At 38.1% G+C, this 20541-nt stretch overlaps 2 protein-coding genes across 2 annotated transcripts in view; both read left to right on the top strand.

Annotated features, from left to right (window-relative positions):
- LOC113829209 (uncharacterized) overlaps window positions 1–1945 on the top strand; it is a 103381-nt gene extending 101436 nt beyond the window's left edge. Inside the window, exons 103-106 of the mRNA XM_070122292.1 lie at window positions 331–375; window positions 710–934; window positions 1480–1527; window positions 1707–1945. Coding sequence (XP_069978393.1) covers window positions 331–375; window positions 710–934; window positions 1480–1527; window positions 1707–1945 — 557 coding nt within the window. The remainder of the gene's footprint in view (window positions 1–330; window positions 376–709; window positions 935–1479; window positions 1528–1706) is intronic.
- Window positions 1946–2044: 99 nt separating this feature from the next.
- LOC113802050 (uncharacterized) lies at window positions 2045–19987 on the top strand. Its single transcript, XM_070122291.1, has 23 exons — window positions 2045–2091; window positions 2463–2572; window positions 3001–3225; window positions 7815–7877; window positions 8240–8464; window positions 9837–9920; window positions 10452–10658; window positions 10885–11013; window positions 11531–11578; window positions 11758–11988; window positions 12253–12297; window positions 12660–12884; window positions 13250–13294; window positions 13585–13809; window positions 14073–14117; window positions 14713–14868; window positions 15634–15684; window positions 16000–16149; window positions 16603–16650; window positions 16993–17184; window positions 18155–18190; window positions 18774–19127; window positions 19535–19987. Exons 1-23 carry the CDS (start codon window positions 2045–2047, stop codon window positions 19615–19617), a joined length of 3024 nt encoding a protein of 1007 aa, XP_069978392.1. The 3' UTR covers window positions 19618–19987.
- The last annotated feature ends 554 nt before the right edge of the window (window positions 19988–20541 follow it).

The following is a 20541-nucleotide window of genomic DNA, read 5'->3' as shown; positions in this document are numbered from 1 at the left end:
AATATATATATATATATATATATATATATATATATATATATATATATATATATATATATATATATATATATGTATATGGGCCTATACATATACATATAAACATCTATTTATGTACTCGTTTATTTTCTATAAGTAAATGAATAAAGGAATAAGAGAAATGTGTATATATATATAGTATATACATATATATGCATATATACTTGAATGTATGTCTATTTATTTGAATGTGTGCATTTTTCGTGAGAGGAAAATGAAGGTCTTTGTCATTTCCGAATATCTTGATACTTCATAGATACTTATCCTTTTTAAAAATCATATTTTCCCTTTCAGCTGTAATTGAACTGCCACCTTCAGTAACTTCCAGCGAATCCCCAGGTGAGAATGTAAACCTCTTATGTGTAATGATGTTGACATTGGAGGTTTTGACCATGTACTATCAGTGACATAAATGCACTTACCTGTGAATACTATAAATTCACTTCCCAGTACTGTATGCTGATATATATATATTCATGTGTATATATATATTTGTTGTCAATGTCATTTCATAATACTTTGAACATTTTCTGATAAAACTTTATGATAGAAAATGCCAGTATTAGACAATCGTTTTCCTATAAGCTATAAGCTTAAAAGTGTTAGATATGAACCCGAATTTAAGCATTTGTCCTTTTGTGTTTAGATAATGAACTGTATACCTTACCCTCAGCTCCAAGTGAACAGCCACCAGTGAACGCCACAGCATGTGTTCCCTTCCGACACGATGGAGAAATCGTGAGTGGATGTGTTGGCAAAGAAGGGGTGGAGGAGACAATCGAAATGGAGGGAGAAGGAGGAGTGATAAACAGGGAGACAGTGAGCGGTAGATGGTGCGCCTCAGCGGTAGACGAGAATCTGAATGCAGTGTCAGTTATAGCCTGCCCGACCATGCCTCGTAAGTGAAATATCTATTATTTTTCATATGTATGTATATGTTTATATGTATATGTAATTGTGTGTTCATATATATTTGATATAGATATAAACATACATATGCATACATTCATTCATTCATGCATGCATTATTTATGAATCGGTAGGTGTTGATTACGTAATTTTATAAATGAGTGTATGTTTTATGTTATATCAACAAATGTTTGTCTTTTCTCCCTTAGTTGTGGCAGGAGGTAGAGGGAAAAAAGGGAAACAAGGAAATAATATCTATATATGTGTGGGTTTCATATAACGTTAAATAAGAGAAGTGTATGTGCCTTTCTAATAGCATTTTGAATTAAGAAACATACAGTGCTCTTTATTTTATTTTATTTATATATTTATTTATTTATTTATTTTTTTTTTTTTCAAAACTTTGATGATACCGCTTGTGTTCATGATCATATCCGACCTTCTCGATATTTTTCTGTTTGATTTAAAGGTATGAAAAATGCCAGTTTCAGATATGTTTGTCCTTTTTTATTAGAATGCGTTTTACCCTTTCAGATGTAACAGAATCACCGCTAGAGACCACTAGTACATATGAGTATGAAGGTAGGAAAGCATTACGTAAACCCGTGTATACTTTACAGTAGTCTCTAGATCTTTCGGCCGCGACATCTCTGAATTTGAAGATGATTCCCATGTCATTTTGATGTAAAAAGGAATATATTGAATACAAATACACATTTATTTTTTTCGCTATGTAATATAAAATGAAATCCTTTTCCCAGCCTCAGCTGAAACGGAAGAGCCACCTTCAGAAAGTAGTGGGTGCGTTCCCTTCCGCTACGGAGAGGAAATCGTGAGCGGATGCCTTGGTGAGGAAGGGAAGGTGGAGACATTTGAGTTGGTGGGAGAGGGAGGAGCGAAGTTTAAGTTGACCCAGAGCCACAGATGGTGCGTCTCCGAAGTGGACGAGAATTTGAATGCCAGGAAGATTATAATGTGTCCGGAAATGGCTCGTAAGTGACGGAAAATTGACAAAATGCAAAGTTCATTGCTTTATATTTGTCTTTATAAGTTAATGTATAATTGTTATTTAAATTGTTGATTGTGCAGTTTCTGTAACATGATCCTACTTCCTAGAGTAGTAGGTTTAGAGATAACAGTTGTCATGTTTGTTTATCAAATAAACATGTGTAAACAGAGAAGACTGCCAACAATAAGTTTGTGAATTTTGATTTAGTAAACAAATAGTTTATTTTGAACATTGGAGTGATATAGTCACGAATGATGAAAATGTAAACTACGTGTTTGTGCATATATATATATATATATATATATATATATATATATATATATATATATATATATATATATATATACTCGTATATGTGTATATTTATTATATTCATGTGTATATATATATATTTGTTCTCAACGTCATTTCATAATACTTTGAAATTTTTCTGATAAAACTGAATGATAAGGATTCTATAGGATTTGAGAGAAAATGCTATTATTAAGCATAATCGTTTTCCGATAAGCTATAAACTAAAAGGAGTGTTACCTTCAATAAGTTCCAGTGAATCCCCAGGTGAGAATGTGAACCTCTTATGTGTGATCATGTTGACATTTGTGGTTTTGACCATACACTGTCAGTGACACTTATCGACACACATGGACAGAAATGCAGTTACCAGTGAATACTATAAATTAATATCCCAGTCCTGTATGCTGATTTAGATATCTACATGTACATATATATATATATATATATATATATATATATATATATATATATATATATATATATATATATATATATATATATATATATATACTCGTATATTTATTATATTCATGTGTATATATATATATTTGTTGTCAATGTCATTTCATAATACTTTGAACATTTTCTGATAAAACTTTATGATAAACATTCCATAGCATTTGATAAAAAATGCTATTATTAAGCATAATCGTTTTCCTATAAGCTATAAGCTTAAAAGAGTTAGATATGAACCCGAATTTAAGCATTTGTCCTTTTGTGTTTAGATAATGAACTGTATACCTTACCCTCAGCTCCAAGTGAACAGCCACCAGTGAACGCCACAGCATGTGTTCCCTTCCGACACGATGGAGAAATCGTGAGTGGATGTGTTGGCAAAGAAGGGGTGGAGGAGACAATCGAAATGGAGGGAGAAGGAGGAGTGATAAACAGGGAGACAGTGAGCGGTAGATGGTGCGCCTCAGCGGTAGACGAGAATCTGAATGCAGTGTCAGTTATAGCCTGCCCGACCATGCCTCGTAAGTGAAATATCTATTATTTTTCATATGTATGTATATTTATATATTTATATAGGTATATGTAATTGTGTGTGTTCATATATATTTGATATGGATATAAACATAAATATGCATACATTCATTCATTCATGCATGCATTATTTATGAATTGGTATGTAACTAGATAAAAATGTATATATATGTGTATATATGTATACACAAGAGTATACATATACACCACCCTACTTCATGTGCAGGGTGGTGTGAAGCAATGTGGTAGCCTAGATAGTGTCAAGCGCTTGCATGCCTTCTCGCTTGCAGCTGCCACCACTGGCTAGGCTTGTGCGAAAAAGGGAGCAGCCCTGCGTAAGTCTCCCTTGCCAGTGCATAGCCTCTCCATCATCAAGACTTCTGCAGTGCCTCCTCGTGGCCACCTATGGAAACTGGCACCTTGCAGTCCCAGGCTGAATTGTAGGGGATCTCGGAGCAGCAGGAGGCCCCAGAGGTACAGGGTCATGGCCCACCGGCATGTGGACACCATCTGGCCCTGTACTAACTCCTGCCCCTAAGCCCCCTGGGGTCAATGGGAGGCTCGGGGGAGGTGGGCCTTGCCAGTCCTCCTCCCCCCAGAGAATACCCCACTGGCAGTGCTTGCTATAAACGGTAATGCTGGGGGGAGGGAAAACGTCCCTCCTACCCAGCAAGAGAGGTGGGCTGCGGGCCCCATTGGGAAGGTGGCTGCTGGGGCGCGGGATTGGAGTGGGAGCTCCTTGTCCCGCCTGCATTCTGGTAGCCGCCAGCCCGATATGAAGCCCTAAGGAACCCCACAGGTGGATGATGGGTTCCGCAGCCTGCCGCCTTTTAGGTGGGGCAGCGTCGGCGGGGGTGGCAGAGGTGGCGTCCACCTGGAGCGACTGCCCGAGGGTTAACCTCAGGCGGGAAGTCAGGGTGGGGGGCTTGGAACGTCCGCTCTCTGCATCAGGATGATCAGTCACCATCTTCAGAGAGTAGCCATAGCTGTCTCTGGTAGGCTCCGGCCCTCGGTGAGCATATAATGGTAGTGAGACTGAAGCTGTCTTTTGGCTTCATGTCTCTTATTGCTGTGTACGCTCCTACCAATGTTTGTAAACTTGACGTGAAAGAGATGTTCTACACCAAACATGTGTCTGTGGCAGACAGTTGTCCCCGGCGAGATATTCGTATTGTTCTGGGTGACTTCAATGCGGTATCTGGCTGTGATCGAGCTGGCTATGAGATGTCAGTCGGTCCTCATGGTTCGGGAGTTGATACCGGCAGCAAGAATTCCCTCCTTTTCCGGGTTTTTGCTCCTGGTACCAGCACCCAGACCCACATCGTTGGACATTGTACAGCCATGCGGGTAATGCAGCCAAGGAGATCGACCACATTCTCGTTAGCATTCGTTGGAGGATCCTCCAGAACTGCAGGGTTTATAGGAGTGCCGATTTCTGTGGTACTGACCATAGATTGGTTGTGACTACCCTCCGGGTTCACGTCAAAACTCCCCAGCAGCCCAATGACCACCCTAGGGTGTTTCATCTGAACAGGCTGAAGGAGAGGGAGTGTGCTAGGAGGTTTGCTGAGACAATCTCTGATCGGTTCACTTGACAATCTGATAGACCCTGTTCTTCTGTAGGACACCTTCAAGCGCAAAACGTTTGATGCAGCCCAAGAATCGATTGGAGAACGCCTGAGATCAAGACAGAATTTAATCTCTCAGGAGACGCTGGAATCCACAGATGCTTACCGTGCGGCTCGTCTTGCAGGGGATCGGGATTTGCACCGTTCTCAGGTGCGCAGAACTCCGTCTGTGTTAAGAAGGGATAAGGAAGTTTATTAGGAGTCTTGCTGAGGAGGTCGAAGGCCATTTCTTAGTAATTGACTTTCGTCCTGCATACCAAGCCCTGAGAAAACTGAATTCCAAGCCCTCTTCCCAGGTGACTGCAGTTCATTTAGTAGGTGGCCAGATTATCTCAGATCCTGTCGCGGTGCGCGAGCATTGGGCTGAGTACTTTGAGCAGTTTTATCAGGTTGACCCTCCAACAGTTAACTTGGATGTGGGTAGTGCCGTGATTCCGCTGCCAGACCCACCCATTAGCGAGGACCCACCCTCCCTAACAGAAGTTAGGGAGGTGATCTCCAAGCTGAAGAGTGGTAAAGCAGTGGGTATTTGTGGCATCCCAGCTGAACTGTTAGAGGCTGGTAGTGAACCTATGGTGCAGGGATTACATGCTGTCCTGGCTGCCATCTGGCAGTCCGGTACCATTCCCCCTGACCTGTTGAGGGGTGTGGTCATCCCTCTCTGGAAGGGGAAGGGGGACTGATGGGACTGCAGCAATCATCGCGGCATCATGCTGCTCAGTGTACCAGGCAAGGTTCCGTCAGATTGTCAAGTGAACCAATCAGAGATTGTCTCAGCAAACCTCCAAGCACACTCCCTCTCCTTCAGCCTGTTCAGATGAAGCACCCTAGGGTGGTCATTGGGCCGCTGGGGAGTTTTGAAGTGAACCCGGAGGGTAGTCACAACCAATTTCTGAGGCATATCAGAGATCATCTACTAAGGCATCTGAGGTCAGAGCAATCTGGATTCACTCCTGGTAAGTCCACAATAGACCGCATCCTTGCTCTCCGAGTCATTGTAGAGCACCGTCGTGAGTTTGGACATGGGCTGCTTGCAGCCTACATCTACCTCAAGAAGGCGTTCGATACAGTGCATTGGGAATCACTGGGAGATCCCGAGACTGAGAGGAATTCCAACAAGAATTATTGAATTAATAGCAAACCTATATACTGGTACTGAAAGTGCTGTAAAGTGTGGTGGGGGCCTGTCGAGCTTCTTTCCTGTCAGTTCAGGAGTGAGGTAAGGCTGTGTTCTTGCCTCACTCCTGAACTGACAGGAAAGAACACTTTTCAACACTTGCATGGACTGGATACTAGGCAGAGCTACTGTTCAAAGTCACTGTGGAGCAACACTTGGTAATATTAAGGTTACAGACCTTGACTTTGCCGATGATGTTGGTATTCTATCTGAGTCCTTGGAAACCCTAGTGGTGGCTCTCGATGCATTTAGTAATGAAGCGAAGCCCTTGGGTCTAGAGGTCTCCTGGACCAAGACCAAGATCCAGGACTTTGCGACTTGCTAGGAGAACCTGTTCAGTCAGTACGCGCTTGCGGCGAGGACATTGAAGTCACAGAGAGATTTACATACCTTGGTAGTGCAGTTCATAACTCTGGGCTGTCAGACCAGAAAGTCAGCAGACAGATTGGCCTGGCAGCAGGGGTCATGAAGTCTCTCAACAAGAGTATTTGGAGGTGCCGGTACCTGTGCAGAAGGTCAAGCTACGGGTTTTCAGGGCCCTGATAATGCCAGTTTTGCTCTACGGTAGTGAAACCTGGACATTATCCAGTGCCTTGGAGTCTCGTCTTGATGCCTTTTGTACTAGGTCCTTGCGCCGGATCATGGGGTACTGTTAGCAGGACCATATGTCTAACCAACGGCTGCACCGTGAGACTGGCGCAGGACCTGTTACCTGCACAATCCGGGATCGCCAAGTCAGGCTATATGGCCACCTGGCTCGCTTTCCACAGGCCGATCCTGCTCATCAGGTTGTCTCTGTAAGAGACAACCCTGGGTGGAGGAGGCCTGTGGGACGACCTAGGAGGTCGTGGCTTGGGCAGATCAATCAAACCTGTCGGGAAGAGCTTGAGATGGGCCGAGTCCCTGCCTGGCGGCTTGCCATGAGGGATCCCAAAAGGTGGACGCGGTTATACGCCCCCGTCGGCATTAGCTTCTGATGATGATGTGTATAGGTAACTTGAAAGTGAAGGTCATTGTCATTTCCGAATATCTTTATATCATGAACAGCCACCTCCAGTAACTTCTATGGAATCCCTAGGTGAACCTCTTTATGTGTAATCATGTTGACATTGATGGTTTTGACAGGCACTGTCATTGACACATCGACACAGGAACATAAATGCACTTGCCAGTGAATACTATAAATACACATTCCACTACTGTTTTATATATGCTGAATTAAATGTCTATATAGATGTAAAATTTATATTTGTGGTTATGTTGTGTTTGTATACGTGGATTGTTGTGAACGATTTTTATCATTTTGGAATATCTCATAAGCAGTGGAGCCACAGGCAAATTAGTCTTGATTATTTAAAGTGTATATTTTTTTTATACTTTGTAGCTGAACAGCCAGTGACTATTATAAGTGTATTTCATATGAATACCTTTTTGTCATTGTTTTTAGTCAGTTTAATACATTTCCCGATCTGAGCTTCTACTGAACTATTACAGACAGAAAACTGTTTTGAAAAGATATTCATAATCCTATACAGGAATATGAATATCTTATTCATTATAGCATTCCTAACCTTTCCTTGTTAGTGATGAGTTGTAATTCTTTAAATACACTTATTTTCTTTAGCTGCATAACAATATATTGTATATACGGATTTATGGTTGTGTGAGTGTAAATAGGTTTGTAAAGTTCATAGTCATATTGGATTGTTTTCTATTTGATCCAATTAGTATGAATAGTGCAAGTATTCTATTAGAAAACGTTTTCCCATTTCAGCCGTAACTGAACAGCCACTGTTAGTGACCCCAGGGCCACACTTAGGACCGATTGAGTATGAAGGTAGGAAAGCACTACGTAAACTCATAATAAATATATATTGGTTAGAAGTACATGTATTTCTGACGGAGATATATTCGACACCGATAAAATACATCTCTTGTATTTGAAAGACATCATTCATACCTTTTCTGCATTTGTCAGCATAAATTATAGGAGTGTCTTAGATATAAATCCGAATTTCTGTCGGTCATTGAGTAAATCCTTATAACGACGTTGAGAGAATTGAGTTCACACATTTCCTTTAGCTCCAACTGGACAGCCATCAGTGAACTATAAGCTTAAAAGAGTGTCTTAGATATGAACCCGAATTTTAGCATTCGTCTTTTTGTGTTTAGATAATGAACTGTATACCTTACCCTCAGCTCCAACTGAACAGCCACCAATGAACGCCACTGCATGTGTTCCCTTCCGACATGATGGAGAAATCGTGAGCGGATGTGTTGGCGAAGAAGGGGTGGAGGAGACAATCGAAATGGAGGGAGAAGGAGGAGTGATAAACAGGGAGACGGTGAGCGGTAGATGGTGCGCCTCAGAGGTAGACGAGAACCTGAATGCAGTGTCAGTTATAGCCTGCCCGACCATACTTCGTAAGTGAAATATTGGAATTCTTCCTTATTGATGTTCGTATATGATAGGAAATGAATAAATGAAAGCATATATATCAATTATGTGTGACATAGAGAGAATTTTTCATATGTATATATATGTATATATATTAATATGTATATATATGTACATATGTTTATATGTATATATATTTATATGTATATATATATATAAGCATATATATTATTATCTATATATTTGTATATATGTATATTTATATATATATTAGTATATATATGTGTATGTATATATGACTATGTATATGTACATATATATATATATATATATATATATATATATATATATATATATATATATATATATATATATATATATATATATATATATATATATATATTTGTACGTATATATATGCATATATATATGTATATGTATATGTAAGTATATTACATGTATATATATATTTGTACATATGTATATGTACATTTATTTATATATATGTATGTGTACATATATCTATATATATATATTTATATATGTATAAGCATATATATGTATATATATATATTTATATATATAAATATATATATATACATATATAAAAATATATATATATATATATATATATATATATTTATATATCTATATATATCTATATATATATGGATGTAAATGTATGTATAAATATTTATGCATGTTTTAGAGTATATATGTATACATACATATATATATATATATATATATATATATATATGTATATATATATATATATATATATATATATATATATATATATATATATATTTATATATATATATATATATATATATATATATATATATATATATATATGCTTATATATATATTTATATGTATAATAATGCATATATATATGTAGATGTATATGTAAGTATATCACATGTATATATATATTTGTATATATGTATATGTACATATATTTATATATATGGATATGTACATATATCTATATATATGTATATATGTATAAGCATATATATGTGTATATATATATATGTATGTATATGTATGTATAAATATTTATGCATGTATTAGTGTATATATATATATATATATATATATATATATATATATATATATATATATATATATATATATATATATATATATATGTGTGTGTGTGTGTGTGTACATGTATGTTTGATATGCATATATACTTACATATTCATACGTACATTCATTCCTGCATGCATTATTTATGAATGGTTATATATATTGATATGTGTATATATATACATATATATATAGTGAATGTTTTTATGTAACTCAAAAATGAAGGTCATTCTGATTTCCGAATATCTTAATATCTCAGAGACTTTTTTAGTCTTTCAAAAATCATATTTTCCCTTTCAGCCGTAACTGAAGAGCCACCGCCAGAGACCACTCCCATAAATCCATTTGAGTCTCGCTCAGTACCGAAAAAGCCTGAGTATGAAGGTAGGAAAACATTACGTAAGCCCATGTAGACGTCGGTAATCTCTAGTTCATTCACCGAAAGCAATTATGATTTTGAAGGCGATTCCCTTGCTCTTTGATGTTATGAAAAGGAATTTATTACCATGGAGGTTGTTTTTTGGTAGCATTGGTTTTGTTTGTTCATTGGTTTGTAGGATAACTGGAAAGGTTATGAACAGATTTTTATCATTTTTTTACCGGAGGTGTGTCGTAGCCTAACGTAGATGTCATGATCATAATCCGGTACCAGGATTTTTAAAAATGATTTTTATCAGTACCCCAATTGCCAAGTATTATTATTTCAATTATCTTTATTACACCTGCCAAAAAGGTTATTCTTATGGCTGACAGCAGTGTACTTGAGAAAGATGTGATTTTATTGCATCATAAACCTTATAGTTTTGACGGAGGTATGCGCTCTCTCAGTGCTTCTAGTTGAATCTAAAACCACACTTTTATTTCTCGTTGTCTTTCGTTATTTGTTAAAAGATGCAATCCTTTTCCTACCCTCAGCTGAAACGGAACCGCCACCTCCAGAAAGCTTGTGCGTTCCCTTCCGATACGGAGACGAAATCGTGAGCGGATGCGTGGGCGAGCAAGGGAAGGAGGAGATAATTAAGACGGAGGGAGAAGGAGGAGTGATAACCTGGTGGACAGTGAAAGGCAGATGGTGCGCCTCAGAAGTAGACGAGAATCTGAATCCCGTAACCATTATACTGTGTAAGTTAATTGGAATGCAAGTCATACACACACACGCACGCATATGCACACATATAAACATACATTTAAACATACACATAAATACACACAATACCACATAAACACACATACATACATAAATATGCATATAAAAATATACATACATATATGTATGTTTATATTATATGTATTATATAATATATACATTTCTGGCTTTCCTTCCTCATTGCCCCCACTGGACTCGCAGGCGACGTGTGCGTTCCCTTCAGCCTCAAAGGGATGCTCATGAGAGGCTGCGTGGGCGGCCAGTGGTGCGCTGCAGAGGTGGACGAGGATATGAATGTCATGAAGGCTATGAGCTGTCCGGAAATTTCTTGTAAGTGACGGACATGTGGCTAAATGTGTAAATTATTGTTTTGTATGTTTCTTTGTAAGTGAAAGTATAATAGTTATTAAAGGTGTTGTTGATTATGTAATTTTATGAATGAGTGTATGTTGTATGTTATATTAAGAAATATTCATCTTTTCTCCCTCATTTGTGGCAGGAGGTAGAGGGGAAAAAAGGGAAACAAAGAAATAATATTTATATATGTGTGGGTTTCATATGATGTTAAATAAGAGAAGTGTATGTGCCTTTATAATAACATTTTGAATTAAGAAACATACAGTGCTCTTCGTTATTTTATTTTATTTATTATTATTATTATTATTATTATTTTTTTTTTTTTTTTTTTTTTTTTTTTTTTTTTTTTTTTCAAAACTTTGATGATACCGCTTGTGAAGTTCATGATCATATCCGATCTCGATATTTTTCTGTTTGATTTAAAGGGATGAAAAATGCCAGTTTCAGATATGTTTGTCCTTTTTTATTAGAATGCGTTTTACCCTTTCAGTCGTAACAGAACCACTGCTAGAGACCACTAGTACATTTGAGTATGAAGGTAGGAAAGCATTACGTAAACCCGTGTATACATTACAGTAGTCTATAGATCTTTCGCCCGCGACATCTCTGAATTTGTAGATGATTCCCATGTCATTTTGATGTAAAAAGGAATATATTGTATACAGAACCACATTTATTTTTTTCGCTATGTAATATAAAATGAAATCCTTTTCCCAGTCTCAGCTGAAACGGAAGAGCCACCTTCAGAAAGTAGTGGGTGCGTTCCCTTCCGCTACGGAGAGGAAATCGTGAGCGGATGCGTTGGCGAAGAAGGGGTGGAGGAGACAATCGAATTGGAGGGAGAAGGAGGAGTGATAAACAGGGAGACAGTGAGCGGCAGATGGTGCGCCTCAGCGGTAGATGAGAATCTGAATGCAGTGTCAGTTATAGCCTGCCCGACCGTGCCTTGTAAGTGAAATTTCATGTGTATATATATAGAAATATCTATTTATGTATGTATTTACTACATATAAGTAAATATTTAAAGGAATTAAATAATAAATGATTACGTATATACAGTATATACATATATGTGCATATATATAGTCGTGTGTACGTATATTGGAGTGTTTACATTGGTACGTGAGAATAAAAGGAAGATGTTTGTCATTTCTGAATATCTTGATATTTCTAGATACTTCTCCTTTTTAAAAATCATATTTTCCCTTTCAGCTGTAATTGAACAGCCACCTTCAGTGACCTCCAGTGAATCCCCAGGTGAGAATGTGAACCTCTAATGTGCTATCATGTTGACATTGATGGTTTTGACCATGCACTGTCAGTGACACTTGTCGGCACACACGGACATAAATGCAGTTACCAGTAAATACTATGAATTCATATCCCAGTACTGTATGCTGATTTAGATATCTGCATGTACATATATATTTGTTCTCAATGTCATTTCATAATACTTTGAACATTTTCTGATAAAACTTAATGATAATGATTCTATAGGATTTAAGAAAAAATGCTAGTATTAGACGATCATTTTCCACTAAGCTATAAGCTTAGATATATACTCAAATTTTAGCATTCGTCTTTTTATTTAGATGATAAACTATATACCTTACCCCCAGCTCCAAGTGAACAGCCACTAGTATACGCCACTGAATGTGTTCCCTTCCGACACAATGGAGAAATCGTGAGCGGATGCGTTGGCGAAGAAGGGGTGGAGGAGACAATCGAAATGGAGGGAGAAGGAGGAGTGATAAATAGGGAGACAGTGAGCGGCAGATGGTGCGCCTCAGCGGTAGACGAGAATCTGAATGCAGTGTCAATTATAGCCTGCCCGACAGTGCCTCGTAAGTGATATTTCATATATATATATATTTATATATATATGTATATGTGTCTATACATATACATACATATAAACATCAAGTTATGCATGTATTTATTGTCTATAAGTAAAGGAATAAAGAAATAAGAGAAATGTATATATATATATATATATATATATATATATATATATATATATATATATATATATATATATATATATATATATATAGTATATACATATATATACATATATCCTCGTATATGTGTATGTTTATATGAGTGTGTGCATTGGTAAGTGAAAAGAAAATGAGGGTGTTTGTCATTTCCGAATATCTTGATTGTTCATAGATACTTATCCTTTTAAAAATCATATTTTCCCTTTCAGCTGTAATTGAACTGCCACCTTCAGTAACCTCCAGTGAATCCCCAGGTGAGAATGTGAACCTCTTATGTGTGATCATCTTGACATTGGTGGTTTTGACCATGTACTATCAGTGACACTCCTCGACACATACAGATATAAATGCACTTACCTGTGAATACTATAAATTCACATCTCAGTACTGTATGCTGATTTAAATATATTCATGTGTTTATATTTGAGAATAAATGCTAGCATTAGACAATCTATAAGCTTAAAAGAGTGTCTTAGATATGAACCCGAATTTTAGCATTCGTCTTTTTGTGTTTAGGTGATAAACTATATACCTTTACCCCCAGCTCCAAGTGAACAGCCACCAGTAAACGCCACTGAATGTGTTCCCTTCCGACACGATGGAGAAATCGTGAGCGGATGCGTTGGCGAAGAAGGGGTAGAGGAGACAATCGAAATGGAGGGAGAAGGAGGAGTGATAAACAGGGAGACAGTGAGCGGCAGATGGTGCGCCTCAGCGGTAGACGAGAATATGAATGCCAAGAAGATTATAAGCTGTCCAGAAATGAGTCGTAAGTGATGGACATTTGACTAAACGTGTAAATTTCTTTGTATTTGTGTCGTTATAACTTTAAGTATTGTTGTGTAAGTTATGTTTAGGTAATATTTTGAACATAAGACTACTTCCAAAAGTGGTATGGTTAGAGAAAATTATTGTGTGTGTGTGTGTGTGTATGCCTACATATGCATAAAGTTCTGAAGGTCGTATTTATTTTAAATTTTTCTTTCAATCTTTTCATCTTTCCATTCATCAAAGCATATGATCCCCTTCCAGCTGTAATTGAGCAGCCACCACAAGTGACTTCCATTGAACCCCAAGGTGAGATCATGAGCCTTTTGATGCGTAAACATGGAAACCTTTATGCTTGTGAACCCTCGCATTAACTGCCAGATATCAACACATGGAATTAAATATACTAACCAGTGAATAAATGTATATTCATACATGGACTAGAACAAGGATACTATTTTCTATAAATAACTGCAAAAAATATTGTTTCCCATAAAAAAATAATGAGAATATGATTATGTTCCTCGTAGAGGGTTGAGATGGAAAACAACATGGATATTTGCAATAAACACCCAAGAAAATTATAACATTTCCTATAAACAATTGAGAAAGTATTAAAATTTCCCATAAACAATTGAGAAACCATTAAAATTTCCCATAATTAATTTAGGAAACAAAAAATCTATGAATAATTGAAAGATATCAATAAAAGTTCCCTTAAAAGTTCCCCTTGAATAATTGGGCAAACAATAAAATTTCCCATAAATAATTGAGAAAAATAAAAATCCATGAATAACTGAGATATCAATAAAAGTTCATTTAAATAATTGGGGAAAATAAGATATCCCCCAAATAGTCAAGAAAATACAAATTGACCATTTAAGAGAGCAACTTCCCTTCACAGAATACGTGGTGACAGTCGACAACAAGTTGTGTGTGTTCCCCTTCACCTGGAGCGGCGTCGTCTACAGCAACTGCACCACCGCCGGTCGACGCATCCCGTGGTGTGCGACGCAGGTCAATGAGAGAAGGGAGCCGGTGTCGAGTGGATATTGCAGAGGTCAGTTTTGTGGGTATGAGGGCAGAGGTCAGAGTGCGATTTGGTTGGATTGTATCTCTCCCTCTCACTTCACTTTTTTGAGGGGGGGGTATTTTTTCTGTTTCTCGTTTCTCTCTCTCTCTCTCTCTCTCTCTCTCTCTCTCTCTCTCTCTCTCTCTCTCTCTCTCTCTCTCTCTCTCTCTCTCTCTCTCCCTTTCTCCCTTTACCTCTCTCTCTCTCCTTCTCCCTTTCCCCCTCTCTCTCTCCTTCTCCCTTTCCCTCTTTCTCTTTCCTTCTCCCTTTCCCTATCTCTCTCTCCCTCTCCCTTTCCCTCTCTTTCTCTCCTTCTCCCTTTATCTCTCTCTCTCTCTCCTTCTCCCTTTCCCTCTCTCTCTCTCCTTCTCCCTCTCTCTCCCTCTCTCTCCTTCTCCCTTTCCCTCTCTCTCTCTCCTTCTCCCTTTCCCTCTCTCTCTCTCCTCCCTTTCCCTCTCTCCTTCTCCCTTTCCCTCTCTCTCTCTCTCCTTCTCCCTTTCCCTCTCTCTCCTTCTCCCTTTCCCTCTCTCTCTCCTCCCTTTCCCTCTCTCTCTCTCCTCTCTTTACCTCTCTCTCTTTCCTTTCCCTCTCTCTCTCTCTCCTCCCTTCTCTCTCCTTCTTTTCCCTCTCTTTCTCTTTTTTGCTCATGGATTAGTATTCATTACAGTGTATGTTAATTTTCTTCATGGCCATTTTTCATGTCTTCTGTATAATCTCCTATTTTCCTTACGTCTTTTTGCAAACACGTTTTAGACACGTTGGTGGGCCCCGTTCCGCCTGACCCTCCGCCGTTTGTGCCTGACGGTGAGAGTTCCCTTCTCTTGTTTTCAGATTTTTGAAGACAACAGTAACACTAGAATTGTGAATGAAGATGATTTGTTAAAGTAATTCAAAAAAGTTAAGTTTTTAAAAAAGGGATGTTAATAATGATAACTGAGTGAAGGGATTGCTATATACGTAGACTAAAATAATCAGGTAATTGTGTAATGGTGAAACGAAAGGATGATATAATGAAATTAACCAAAAAAAAAAACACTGGCAATATTACGAAATCATTTGTAATTCAACTCACCACTTCACCCTGCTGTCAATCACCGCTTCATCCTGCTTTTAAAACAGAGAGGGCGGTAAACACAAGCAAATGCAAGTTCCCGTTCATCTACAAAGGAATGACGTATTTCAATTGCACGAGAGAGGACTCGCTGATCCCCTGGTGCGCCCTGGATGTGGATCGCAACAGACGGCCGACGCGCATAGGATGTTGCCATGGTAACAGGGGTGGAAGAGGAGGTAGTGGGGGAGGTAGTCGAGGAGGAGGTAGAGTAAGAGGAGATAGTGGAGGAGGAGGAGGAGGAGAAGCAAGATGATTCGGTGGAGGAGGTGGAGTAAGAGGAGCAGCAGGAGTTAGAGGAGGCAATGGTGGAGGAGGAAGAGGAGGAGCAGGAGGGGAAAAGAAAAGGAACTATATGGATTGATGATGTCATAATGTTTGAATGTTATTATTATATATGTAAGAGGGTAGGGATCAAGACTCATTATCAGTTCAACTATTTGATTAAAGTGCTCTAGATGAATTAATGACTCAGTTCATGCTCATTATTCAATATTTTGTTATTTGCGAGAGTATGAAGACCCTGTTTTTGTAAAGGAGGGAGTTTTAGCAACAGCAATTTCCACGCAGCAAAGGAGATACTGGCTTGAAGTGTGAAATCTCTATTTCAGGCCAAGATGGTGTGTCTTTCCACCCCTTGCTGCCAGAGGGACCAGGAGGTGAAGTTTGGGTTAATTTTGCTGTTCCCATGTGTATTTTGATTTGTTTTATTTTTGTTGTTTTTTTCTTGTATATATGATTTGTATTTTTTTTTATGTTAGCGATATTTTTGGTTCAGTAATTTCTTGTTTTCCTTTTCTGTGTACATTGCAACGAGTCTAATGAATATATGAATGAGGCCGAATATATTACTGCAAGAAATGCAATTGGCAGGTTTCAATTATATCTTCTGAAATACATAAAAGTATGACCAAAGCAGGTCAAATACATTGTTGTTTTTTTTGTGACTTACTCATGTTCCCCCCTCCCCTCCCACATACCCCCTGTACCCTCTCCAACAGGCATCTCCCCGACGCAGCTCACAGTGAGCGGCGAAAAGTGCATTTTCCCCTTCCAGCACGACGGGGAGTGGCGCTATTCCTGCGTGCCGTCAGAGGAATGGGGCAGCGAACAGGGCCAGGGCAAAGGGCGCTCTTGGTGTGTGACCCGCATCGACGCCTTCGCTCAACCCATTGTCGCGGATTACTGCGCCGGTGAGTAAGAGCGTGAGGTTGTGGTAGGGTAGGGGAGGGAGGGAGAAGGGTAGGGAGGGTGGGCTGGTGGGTAGGGAGGGAGGGAAAGCCTTGGGTGAGGCGGAGGGAGGGTAGGAATTGGATTTGGGAGGAGTAGGGCGGAGTAAGGTAGAGAGGGCAGGATGGCGGAGGGAGGGTGGAGGTACTTCCCCTCTGCAGTTGCACATCGCTCCATTCACAGTTTTCATTGGACGGTCTTCTAGCCCTTAAAAGTAGCCCTTAAAAGTAGATTTGATTCAGGGGGAAAAAGAAGGCATATGGTGCCATATCGGGGGAACGTAAAGGGTGGTACTACAGTGATTTAGTAATTAAATTGCATTACTTAGATCACTGTGTTTTTGGGCGTCGTCCTGATGAAGGATGAAACCCTATTCTTTGAGCCATGTTCAGATATTTAGGCAAGTTGTACCTGATAGTCACATTACTCACAGATATCATCTATACTCCTGTTGTTTTTCTGACGGCTATTTCAGACGATTTCCTTGACTTTCTTAATATTCCAATGTATTTTTCAATGTGCATGGGTGACTTCAAATTTCAAGATCATTGACAGCTTCGGGACCATCAAGATAAACTCGTAAAACCTGTGACAGGCCTCCCCTGACCCTCAGTTAGCATGTGTATAGATTCTTATGTTAAATTTCTTATTGATGCGCATCTTGATCTATAGACTGGCCTGTCTTTGAAGAGTTATGCAGATTAGAACATGATTCGAATTTGTTCTTGCTGTATGTTCACTGGTTACTTTTTAACACTTGGTTCGATGAAATATTCTGGAATTTGACTTCCCCTTATATAACGGCCACGCTTCGGATTTTGTTAACGTTGCAATCCCATTCTTTGATGGGCATGCTTCGGACCTAGTTACCACAGCTACATCAGTTATTATATACCTTATATGCTATAAATACCTTGTGATTCCTTTCCACAGAACCAACCACGCAAGCTCCGGTTTCTTTGAACAAAGGTAAGACTTCACTAATATTGTTTTCTTTCTTATATTAGAGTTCAGTCGTATGATTGTCCTCATTCTTTGTTTACGTAATTGCAACATTCGTTCTATAACAATGGTATATTAAGGATAATTACCACAAAAACTACACAAACAACGCTGGCAATATTGATGTCAGTAAGAGCGTTAGTTATGATGAAAAGCAAATTTTTATATCATTATTTGTTAGTTGTCTTCCCTTTCCATCACTGGTTGCTATATAACGATATGATAGTTGTGATTAAAACAAGAACAGTGACTGTTGATAGACGCTAAAATCATTGTAGTCTTACTAATAGTTGATGCAGTAGTAGTAATATTGGAAATACAAATTAGTAATGTTAACAGAAACAACAGAAAAAATAAAGCATCTGTAACAGTAAACAGCAACAGTAACACAGATAGTTTTTTATTTGTTTGAAATTTATATACAGATTCTAAATACATTTTATTTTCTTAATGATTATAACCATTTTATATAACTTCTATCCCCCATATCTAACTCCACAATCCTACCTCCGCTGCCCTGCCTTTTGAATTTAACGTGACTCCATCTTAGCATACCCAGAGCGCTGGACAACGGACGGGCACTTGTGTGTCTTCCCCTTTTGGCACCAAGGACGTTGGTACAAGGACTGCGCAAGGAATGACTCCGAGGAGGACCCCGCGAGGAATGACTCGGAGGAAGACCCCGCGAGGAATGACTTCAAGGAGGACTCTGACGAGGACCCCGCGAGGAATGACTCCGAGGAGGACTCTGACGAGTATCCTCTGAGGAATGATTCGGACGAAGAACCCCCGTGGAATGACTCAGAGGAAAACCCCGCGAGGAATGACTCCAAGGAGGACCCCTGGTGCGCTACGGAGGTCCGGGCAGACGGCGCTGTCCTGAAGGCCGGGAAATGCCGTCAGGGTAAGAGAGGAAACGGGAGAGAGGGAGATGGGAGGGACAAAGAGTGGAGGTAAGGAGAGAGAAGGAGTAGGAGAGAGAAAACGAGGGGGGCGAGAGATAGAGAAGGGGGTTAGGAAAGAGAAAGAGAGAGGGGAGCGACAAGAGAAAGACGGGAGGCAAGGAGAGAAAGAGAGGGGACGAGGAGAGAGAGGGGGTGGGTTAAGAAAAAGAGAGTGGGTGTGGAAAGAGGCTAATATGTTATATATCCAATAATATTCAAGCACTTTTATCAAATAATTATATCATTGTTTTATAGAAATAATCAAGTCCCTTGAAATGTATATATGACTCGATCACAACTTGAATCAATTTATCCATCAATTTACTTCACATTTTAAATTAATTTTCCTTTCCTCTTACCTTTGCAGGTAACACAATCATTGAGCAGAAATGTAAGATACAAGATAAAACAGCTGGGCCGTTATCCATGAAAGGTCTCAAACATTTCTGAGAATAAAATTTGTCTCAAAAGTGTCAGAGACAAAAATGTGGCAGTCGTTTGTTTACATTGTTAATTTGGGCTTATCAATTTACAGCATATTCATGAATACATGAAAATGTATGAAAATATGTGTTTTCTATTGTGCTGGCACAACACACACTAATGCAGTATTACACATTGAAAAAAAAATAAAAAAACATGAATATCAATGAAAATGTTAAGATGGCCTTTGCAGAAGCGCCAAGGCAATGATATCGCTTTATGCGGAACTCTGTTATTCATAAATCTACAAATTAATGAATACTTGTTATTTCTTAGAAAACCATATGTAATCAACATGAATAACATTCACAATATAAATAAACATGAAAACTATTAGGAAAGCCATACAATTTATGTAGGAGGCTACGGCTATTGTTTGCTGCAGTCCTTTTCTACAGTTTAAAATAAGCAAGGCATCAAATCATAATTTTCAAATCAAATAATTATAAAGAATTTTCATAACAGTATTTTGATCTTCAGTTAAGATGGACAAAATACACAAACAAAATTACTAACACCTTGGTATAACATATTGTAGATTTTAGGGATGTTTCTTCTATGCACGAGGAAAAAATATATTTTGCTGGTTTCTTGTTACATTTGTTTTGCTGTAGCATTAGGTATTTCATACATAAATATATATATATATATATATATATATATATATATATATATATATATATATTTATATATTTATATGTGTGTGTGTGTGTGTGTGTGTATGTATGATTAAATGTGTGTATATATATATATATATATATATATATATATATATATATATATATATATATATATATATATATATATATATATATATATATATATATATGTGTGTATGTGTGTGTGTGTGTCTGTGTCTGTGTCTGTGTGTGTAAATATATATATATATAT

The sequence above is a fragment of the Penaeus vannamei genome, chromosome 5, assembly GCF_042767895.1.
Source record: "Penaeus vannamei isolate JL-2024 chromosome 5, ASM4276789v1, whole genome shotgun sequence".
Classification (NCBI taxonomy): Eukaryota; Metazoa; Arthropoda; class Malacostraca; order Decapoda; family Penaeidae; genus Penaeus; species Penaeus vannamei.
This window is presented reverse-complemented; position numbering and strand designations above follow the sequence as displayed.

Bases quoted from the DNA above. Each gene is read 5' to 3' on its own strand.
- LOC113802050 (XM_070122291.1), top strand. From the start codon at position 2,045: ATGATCCTACTTCCTAGAGTAGTAGGTTTAGAGATAACAGTTGTCAT. The intron at 2,573-3,000 runs GTCAGTGACACT...CCTTACCCTCAG, and splicing joins TGTGGTTTTGACCATACACT to CTCCAAGTGAACAGCCACCA. The intron at 15,685-15,999 runs GTGAGAGTTCCC...CTTTTAAAACAG, and splicing joins TCCGCCGTTTGTGCCTGACG to AGAGGGCGGTAAACACAAGC.